The sequence below is a fragment of the Myotis daubentonii genome, chromosome 2 (genome assembly GCF_963259705.1).
Source record: "Myotis daubentonii chromosome 2, mMyoDau2.1, whole genome shotgun sequence".
Lineage (NCBI taxonomy): Eukaryota > Metazoa > Chordata > Mammalia > Chiroptera > Vespertilionidae > Myotis > Myotis daubentonii.
In genome coordinates, this window is record NC_081841.1 from 161,553,206 (window position 1) to 161,563,599 (window position 10,394).

At 42.2% G+C, this 10,394-nt stretch overlaps 1 protein-coding gene across 1 annotated transcript; it reads left to right on the forward strand.

The window, feature by feature from the left end:
- The first annotated feature begins 340 nt into the window (after window positions 1-340).
- Window positions 341-9,494, forward strand: LOC132225910 (terminal uridylyltransferase 7-like). The gene is given in 4 exon segments (XM_059680859.1): window positions 341-363; window positions 3,805-6,885; window positions 6,887-7,366; window positions 9,410-9,494. Coding segments are annotated over 4 exon segments (3,669 nt in total).
- Window positions 9,495-10,394: the final 900 nt, after the last annotated feature.

Here is a 10,394-nt window from a genome sequence, read left to right on the forward strand (position 1 = left end):
AAAACAATTTACAGATTCAATGTAATTACTATCAAAATATCAATATCATTCTTCTCAGACCAAAACAAATAATTCATAAATTTATATGGAATCACAAAAAATCTTGAGTACAGCCAAAGCAATCTTAAGAAGAACAAAGTTGAAGGTATCATGATCCCTGATCTCAAACTATATTACAAAGCTATAATAATCAAAACTATAAGGTACTGGCACAAAAACAGTCATAGATCAATGGAATAGAATATAGATACCAAAAATAAACTCTCACTTATATGGTCAATTAACCCATGACAAGGGAGGTAAAAAAAATATACTGGAGTAGCAACAGTTTCTTCAACAAATGGAGTTGGGAAAACTGGACAGGTATGTGCAAAAAAATACTCTGGACCACTCTCTTATATCATATTCAAAAACAAACTCAAAATGGCTTAAAGACTTAAATGTAAGGCCTGAAACAATAAAACTCCTAGAAGAAAACATAGGAAATAAACTATCCAACATCACTTGAGTAATATCTTTTTGGATACGTCCCCTCAAGCAAGGGAAACAAAAGAATAAACATATGGGACTACATCAAACTAAAAAGCTTCTGCACAACAAAGGAAAACTTCAACAAAACAAAGGCAATCTACTGAGTGGGAGAACATATTCTCAAATGATATTTCCAAAAAGGAATTGATGTCCAAAATATATAAGAAATTCATACAACTCAATAACAAAAAATAAACAATCTGATCAAAACAATGGGCAGAGGACATGAAAAGACATTTATTTATCCAAAGAAAACATAAAGATGGCCAATAGGTATATGGAAAAATTGTTCAACATCACTAATCATCAAAGAAATGCAAATAAAAACCACAATGAGGTATCACCTCACACCAGTCAGAATGGCTATTATCAGAACATCAACAAATAATTTCTTGGCGAGGAGGTGGAGAAAAGGGAACCCTTGTGCACTGTTGCTGGGATTGCAAACTGCAGCAGCCCCTATGGAAAACAGTATGGAGATTCTTCAAAAACTAAAAATGGATATACCATACAACCCAGTACTTCCACTTTGTGTATTTATCCAAAGAAAATGAAAACAATAATTTGAAAACTATATGTTCCCCCATGTTCATTACAGCATTATTTACAATAGCCAAGATATGATAGCAACCTAGGCATCCATTGATAGATGAATAGATAAAGAAATAGTTCTGTGGGTGTGTGGGGGTGTATCCACTAGCAGCTGATCTGTTTTTACAGAGTGAAGGAGTCACCATCTAAAACCTATAAACTGTCACAGTCTATCATCATTGTAAAGATGTGGCCATCATTTAGATTAACTGAATGATTTTTTTTCTCTGTGATGGCTTTTCAGATGGTGATGTGTGTACACACACACACACACACACACACACACACACACACACACAGCAATAAAAAAAGAATGAAATCTTGCCCTTTGTAACAACATGGATGGATCTAGTATTATGCTCAGTGAAATAAGTCAAAGACAAATGGTTTCACTTATTTGTGAAATCTAAAAACAAAACAAAAACAGAATCATATAAACAGAGACCAAAGAAATTGTTATCAGAAGAGAGGGGGTGGAGGGATGTGTAAAAAGGGGAAGGTGAATATAGTTAACAATATTGTGGTAAGTTTGCACAGTGACAATTGATTACAGGAATTAGTGGATGATAACATCTTGAGATATAAAAATGTTGAATCACAATGTTGCACACATGAAACTAATATAACCAATATAAGATTGTATACCAACTATACTTAAATAAGACAAAATAAAAAAATATTCATTCATTCACTAAGCATTTATCAAGCACTTACTATGTATAAGGCACTGTGTGTACTACATTGAGGAATGCACTGCCTAGCCCCCTAAGATTTCATAGTTTAATAGGCCAGTACAATAAATTGCCACACAGCCTGGTAGGTGCTATCATTGAGAAATAAAACCCAGGTTAACATTATATAGAAGTGGTTTTATTTCCTCTTTCTCTGCCCAGTATCCAATCTCCCTTCTTTTCTACTTCGACTGGCAGGAAAGCCTCGGAAGGAAAGAAGGTGGAGGCTCAGCATGTCAAACAGTCAAGTTGGATGAAGGCTGAGGACATCCTTGGATTTGTACTTGGAAGGTCACTGGCATATCATTCAAAAAAACATTTTATTTAAATACTGCAATCTTTGCATTTCAGTGAGTGAGGGACGCAAAGTGAAGGTGCCATTCGGTAGAATTCAATAAAGAAACTGTGCTAATCTTTGGGAGTATTGTACAAATGGTAGTCATTACTGGTACAACTTCAGACGTCTGTCACCTCCCCTCTCCATTCAGAGCAGAGAGAGTAACCTAACCTCTGCTTGATGGATATGCTCATTCTACTAAATTCACCTGCTTGAAATGGCAGCTGCCCACTCAATTTCCCTTTTAAAATCCACAGATGTGTGTGGCAATAATTGTAGGCCCACTGGCGGCTGATCTGTTTTCACAGCGTGAAGGAGTCATCATCTAAAACCTATAAACTGTCACAGTCTGTCATCATTGCAGAGATGCAACTATTATTTAAACTATGAGATTTTTTCCCCCTCCCTCTGTGATGGTTTTTCAGACGGTGATATGTCATAAGCAAGCCACAATAAACTGGCATTCAGCATTCTCAACCCATTAGTCCTGCCCATAATTTGGTGCTTTCAGGAAAGCATACAGATGATATAAAAAGATTTTGTCTCTGTTTATGCCTGCCAGGAAAAAAAAAATCTAAGGAAATCGTTTATACATAACTACCTGAATAGGAGCTGAGCATTATGGCAGCTGTAGAGAGAAAAATAAATAAATAAACAAGTCTCGCTTATTGCCAGCTGGGATGTGTCTTTGGTGCGAAGTCTCTCTTTGAATGAGGGCAAAAGTAAGCTCACACTTGCTTAGTATCCAAGAGTTCATAAAGCCTTTAAAAGACATCATTTCACTTAATCGTCACAAGAATGCTATGCCTTGGTAGAGCACACATCATTATTCCTATTCTCAAATGAGGCAATTGAGACTTAGGAAAATGTTGGTGATTCAGCCAAGGTTACAACAGAGTTAGTAAACAATAGAACCTAAGCCCAGAGCTCCTACATTCATAGCTCCTCCCAACAAAAGCCTGCTGTGGAGTCTTTCTCCCTTCGTCCTCTCTTTTATGTAATGAATTCATTTTTAAGTGTTTCAAAATGATGTGCAGTCAAGTCCAGTTTCCTCATCAGTGAAAGGGAAATGATAGTGGTATGCCAGAAGCCCGTCCATCCTTGCTGCTTGACACAGTCGCTGCAGGGAAGAACATCTGCACAGCATATGTTTCAAGGGACCTGGCATATATGGCACACTGTTCTTAATATGTTTGCTCCCCTTCTTGGCACTATGTGTTTTAACCAAGGTCACCTCGCCGAAACAGGTTGTTTCCCCAGGTAGGGATTTTCCCCTGAAGCAAGGGAGGGAATAAAACCCCTTAACAAAGTGCCAGGCAGGTAGTTAATCACTTTAACTACAACCAATCATGCTTAAGCTACATAATCTTTACTCCCTGGAATGGAGATAAGAAACGCCCTAACCTTTGGAATAGAAATTGAGAGGATTAAAATCAACTGGTATAAATACAGATGTAGTAAGGCCATAAAAGACAGAACTTGGCTGGAGATCCTGGCTAGAGAGCCTGGCTAGGCTGCTGATCAACTGAATGCTGTCTCCGTTCATTCCTTCTTCGCCTACTCCGTCCACACCTTTGGGAACCCCTGGACCTGCTGGGGCTGCACCCCAACAAGGGGTCACCCTCAACAAGATTATTTAATAATGGATGATTATGCTAAAGGCCATGGCAATAACATGGGAAAAGGCCTTCCCAAGAAAAAGATAGCACCAGGGAACTATGGGAATACCCCTGGAAAAGGACCATATGCTGTTTCCAGCAATCCATATGCATTTAAAAACCCAACTTACAGTCAACCTGTTTGGGTAAATGACAACCACAGAGATCAAAGTAAGAGATGGCTATCAGATGAACTTGCTGGTAATTCAGAGAGTTGGAAAGAATTCAGACAAGGACCTAGAATTCCTGTTATGAACCAACCAAGAAAAGACTTCTTTCAAGAAAGTGAGGATGGATATCGGTGGCAAGATGGAAGAGGCTGTAGAGCTGTAAGGCGACTATTTCACAAAGACCCGACAAGCCTGGAAACCATGTCAGAAGTGGAAACAGGAAGCCATGAAGACAAGATGCAGAAGTCCAGACCTAGGAAGCCACGGAGGACTAGAAATGCGGAAAGTGAATTGGACGGGGACTTGGAAGGCCCTGTGATCGACGAGTCTGTGCTTTCAGCAAAGGAGCTCCTGGGTTTACAGCAGGCTGAGGAGCCATTGAAAAGGGACGGCACTGACAGGCTGGAAAGGCCACCGAGAAACTACCCTACAGCAAAGTACATCTGCAAACTGTGTGATGTTTTCATTGAATCCATTGCATCTGCCCACGAGCATATGAAAGAGAAGAGGCACAAGAAAAACATTAAGGAGAAGCAGGAGAAAGAGTTGCTCACTACATTACCCCCGCCTACGCCCTCCCAGATAAATGCAGTTGGTACTGCCATTGACAAAGTTGTACAGGAGTTTGGGTTACTCAATGAGAACTTGGAACAGAGACTAGAAATTAAACGTATCAGGGAAAATGTGTTCCAACACAAGTTACCAGATTGTTCTCTAAGATTATATGGGTCATCCTGTAGCCAATTGGGTTTCAAAAATTCAGATGTAAACATTGACATTCAATTTCCAGCCATTATGCCTCAGCCAGATGTGCTCCTACTTGTTCAGGAATGTTTAAAGAACAGTGATTCTTTTATTGATGTTGATGCAGATTTTCGTGCTAGGGTGCCAATGGTGCTGTGCAAAGAAAAGAAAAGTGGTCTTTTTTGTAAAGTGAGTGCAGGAAATGAACAGGCTTGTCTGACAACAAATCACTTAACTGCCCTTGGAAAACCAGAACCAACGCTGGTTCCTTTGGTAATTGCATTTAGGTACTGGGCAAAGCTATGCAGTATAGATCGCCCTGAAGAAGGAGGTTTGCCACCATATGTGTTTGCCCTGATGACAGTTTTCTTTCTTCAGCAGAGGAAAGAACCCCTTCTGCCTGTTTATCTAGGATCATGGATGGAAGGATTCTCATTGAATAAACTGGGCAACTTCAACCTAAAAGATATTCAGAAAGACGTCGTGGTCTGGGAATACACTGATAATGCCACAGGGGATGCTGACACAGCAAAAGAAGAGGCACTAAAAAAAATACCTGTTAAAACAGGACAGGAATCATTAATATTTGATTTAAAACACCAGCCTTCAGTGCCAGTTGGGCAGCTCTGGGTGGAATTGCTTCGATTCTATGCTTTAGAATTTAATTTGGCTGATTTAGTGATAAGTATCCGAGTCAAGGAAATGATATCTCGTGAATCAAAGGATTGGCGCAAAAAGCGCATTGCCATCGAAGATCCCTACTCTGTTGAAAGGAATGTGGCAAGAACCCTAAACAGTCAACCTGTGTTTGAATACATACTTCATTGTTTAAGAACAACATACAAATATTTTGCTCTCCCACACAAAATTACAAAATCTAGCCTTCCGAAGCCTCTGAGTACTGTTACATGTTCAGAACATTCTAAAGAAGTAGCAGACAATGCCTACACCGGATCAGGGGATGAGGGTGCCCTACCTGAAGAGGATGAGGAGGTAGGCCAGTCTAAGTACGAAGACTCAAAAGAATGTGGAAAAGATGTGGATGGAGCTCTACTAACAGAACTTAATAAAATCAGTCTTAAGAAGGAAAATGTATGTGAAGAAAATTCAACCATGGATCCATCTAACTTCTATGAATTTAGTAAGCTCACCTTCACCAAAGGCAAGTCTCCTACAGTAGTGTGCAATTTATGCAAACAAGAGGGTCATCCAAAGAAGGACTGCCCTGAAGACTTCAAAAGAATCCAGCTGGAACCTTTGCCACCATTGACACCCAAATTTACAAATATCCTAGATCAAGTTTGTATCCAGTGTTATAAGGATTTTTCTCCAACTATTTTAGAAGATCGAGCTCATGAACATATTCGGCAAAGCCTAGAAAGTTTCATAAGACGAAAGTTTCCAGGAACTAAATTGAGCTTGTTTGGCTCCTCCAAAAATGGATTTGGGTTCAAACAGAGTGATCTTGACATCTGTATGACAATTAATGGACTTGAAACTGCTGAGGGGTTGGACTGTATAAGAACTATTGAAGAATTGGCCAGAGTCCTCAAAAAACATTCAGATCTGAGAAACATCTTGCCTATTACAACAGCAAAGGTGCCAATTGTAAAGTCCTACCATTGGCGAAGTGGTCTGGAAGTGGACATCTGTTTGTATAACACATTGGCCCTTCATAACACAAGGCTTCTATTTGCTTATTCAGCCATTGATCCCAGAGTGAAATATTTATGCTATACCATGAAAGTTTTTGCAAAGATATGTGATATTGGTGATGCATCCAGAGGCAGCTTATCATCATATGCATACACACTTATGGTGCTATATTTTCTCCAGCAGAGGAAACCACCAGTCATTCCTGTCCTTCAAGGGATATACAAAGGTGAAAAGAAACCTGAAATATTTGTTGATGGCTGGAATATTTATTTTTTTGATCAAATAGATGAACTGCCCACCTATTGGCCAGAATATGGAAATAATACAGAATCTGTTGGGGAGCTCTGGTTGGGACTTCTTCGTTTCTACACAGAGGACTTTGATTTTAAAAAACATGTTATTAGCATCAGAAGAAAAAGTCTGCTTGCGACTTTTAAGAAACAGTGGACCTCAAAATACATTGTTATTAGATCCCTTTGATTTGAATCGTAATCTTGGAGCTGGATTATCAAGGAAAATGACCAATTTTATATTGAAAGCATTTATTAATGGTAGAAGAGTATTTGGTATTCCAGTCAAAGGATTTCCAAAGGACTACCCCTCAAATATGGAGTACTTTTTTGATCCAGATGTGCTAACTGAAGGGGAGTTGACCCCAAATGATAGATGTTGCCAAATTTGTGGGAAAATTGGACACTTCATGAAGGACTGTCTTTTGAGGTGAAAAATGAGGTGATGGTGAGTTCAAGAAGATACCCTAAACCAAAGATACCCTGAGAACAAAGACAAAAGAAGCAAAGATGACAAAGAAGTTCAAAACAAGTGTGCAGAGAGGGAGGTGTCCTCAAAAAAGGAAAAGCCTGGCCCTAACCGGTTTGGCTCAGTGGATAGAGCATCGGCCTGGGGACTCAAGGGTCCCAGGTTGGATTCCAGTCAAGGGCATGTACCTTGGTTGCAGGCACATACCCAGTAGGGAGTGTGCAGGAGGCAGCTGATCGATGTTTCTCTCTTATTGATGTTTCTAACTCTCTATCCCTCTTCCTTCCTCTCTGTGAAAAATCAATAAAATATATTTTAATAAAAAGAGGAAAAGCACGTGCAATACATGCCTCATAAAAGAAATATGAACTGCTATTCTTGTAGCTTACCTGGACACTTTAGCAGAGAATGCCCAAATAAAAATAATAATACTCAGGCCAGATGGCAAGCTCCTCAACAGCCTCGAAATACATCAGGGAATAATATTAATCCTCCAAAAACTGTTTGTCCCCGATGTCAGAAAGGATTCCATTGGGCAAAGGAATGTAGATCAAAATACCATAAAAATGGTTGGCCTTTAAATTCTACAAACCACTCCCAAGGAGGTTCTATCCCATCATCTCAATTGGGAAATTTGAGAGGGGGCCAGCCCCAGGCCCCTGCAATGATAGGGGCATCAACCCTCAACCCCTCCGCAAATTTCAGTCAGTCAGTGACCTCTTCAGAGCAACCCACGCAGTGCAGGATTGGACCTCCATTCAACCACCCATGCAATACTAACCCCAGACTCGCCAGTAGCAGCCATTCCTACAGGTGTGTCCGAGCCGCTGCCTGAAGGAACTGTAGGTTTAATATTAGGACAAAGCTCCACCTCGTTACAGGGGATCTTAGTCATCCCAGGAGTTGTTGATGCAGACTACACAGGAGAAATACAGATTTTACTTTCCCCATCCACCACAACTATACAGATTCAGCCCAACAGAGAATTGCCCAATTATTCCTGTTACCAATACATAAAATAGGGACAATTGTTATCCAGGAAGCCAGAGGGGCCGGAGGCTTTGGATCTAGTGATGCAGCATTTTGGATACAAGAAATCCATGCTGCTAGACCTACAAAAATTTTACAAATTCAGGGAAAACCAATTGAAGGTCTATTGGATACAAGAGCAGATGTTTCCTGCATAGCAGGGAAGGATTGGCCCTCTTCGTGGCCCACGCACACCACCTCCACTTCCCTAGTAGGTCTAGGCAAGGCATCTAATGTAAAAAAGAGTTCTCAGATTTTAACTTGGGCTGATGAAGATCAACATTCAGGAACATTCTGTCCCTATGTAATTACGACTATTCCCTTTACATTATGGGGAAGAGATACCTTGTCTCAAATGGGAGTTCTATTATATAGCCCCAGTGATAGAGTAACATCACAGATGCTAGACATGGGATTTAATCCAGAAAAGGGATTAGGAAAAGAAAGTAATATCTCACACTCCCCAACAGGATTTATAATTGGGGCCATTGCCCTTAGGACTGCTGATCCCATAGTCTGGAAATCATCACAACCAATATGGATTGAGCAATGGCCCTTAACATCTGAAAAGGCATAGGGCCTCCTGTACAATAGCCTCTGCTGACTCAGTCTGGTAGAAGGATACACAAACCAGACAAGAGTTTTACCAGATCTAGTAATGATGTGGGGAAGAGGTTGTGTTTTGTATCTTTCCAGAAGGAGCAGCCTCTGCCTCCCTCCTGGAGACCGTCACCCCTGGGAGGCCGAGTTAGCACACCTGACCAGTGCCCGTCTGCAGCAAATGTGCAGCCCTGAGCTGGAACCACCTGTCCATTGGGAGGATCACGTGTGCCTCCTTTTTGTCTGTCCTTATGTCTCAGCTTTGCCCCACATCTCCTTTCCTTTTTCTTTCTTTCTTTTTTTTTTAAATCTACTTGTTTGCTGGTTCTTTGGCCTTTCTCCTTCTCTCCTGAACACAGCCTTTTCTAGAATCTCCCTACCTTACTGTTCCAGGAAGGGTACCTCCCTTTTCTGCTGTGACTGGGGCTGTCTGGTATATGCCCCATATATGGAGCTGTCTTGTGCCAAGAGCCTGACATCCTGGGCTGAGAAAGCCCTATCCCGGGACTACATGCTGACAGGCCATTCCTCCTTTCTCCAGTATTGGGCCCTCTTGCCCTTGTGTCAAGAGGAACCCTTTTCTCACAGTCCATTTGCCCACAGTTGTTGCCTGGGCTTTCTGTTCATGCTGAGGTTGAGGCCTCGTGGTGGCCAGTGCCATGGATCTGTCTCTTGCCCAATGGTGTGAGTTAGGCCCTCCCTGGAGAAGAAACCTGGGTTCCCCAAGAGATGTGACCAGAGCCAGGGCCCCACCAGCAGGGCGAGGGGAGCCCAAAGCAGGTGCTGGGCATGAAGGCCACAGGGGCATAGGCTACCAAGGAGACAGAACTGAACCTCTTGAAGGGGGGCGCTGCCCCTCCCTCATTCGCACACCTCACATCACCCTGCTTGGCCCCAGAGGATGGCTGGTTAGCCAGAGATGGGTAAGATTCCTCAGGGAAGGAACAACCTAAGACAGGCACAGTCGCAGAGGGACCATCAGGAGACAACTTGGGGGTCAACAGAGGTGGGACAGACCCTCACCCCCACAACTTTGCAGAGGCCTGAACCCTCACCCCTTCTGAGGGAGGTCTCCTGCACCCCTGGCTGCTTTGCTTCCCGCGCCCAGCTCAGATCGGGACCCAGGTAAAGAAAGAGACTGGCTGACAGCAGTTGCCCTCTCACTGCAACAGGACTTGTTTCCCATTTCTACCTTGGACCACAGGGAAAGGAGCAGCTGAAGGAAAGGGCTGTGTCAGGATGCTGCCTTCTTCCATTTCTTCTCCCTCTTTTTTCTAAACACTTCCATGCCTTGTAGTTCTTTTGCTTTCTCTTCTTTTTCTCTCTACTACCCTCCATCTCAGCCTCATCCTCCTCCTCCCTGGTATCTTCCATATCAGCCAACCCAGAGGACACAGCTGACTCCTCCCCGGACATTGACACCACCATTAAGCACGGCCCTGATGGACCCTTTGATGCAGCCCTTTAACTCCCTGACGCTTCAGAAAGCCCATCGCCAATGACGCCGCCCACCAGCCAGATCAACAAGGACAACCAAACCACCGACTTGAGGACAGCTGAAATCCCTTGACTGAAGAGGCCAGCAACC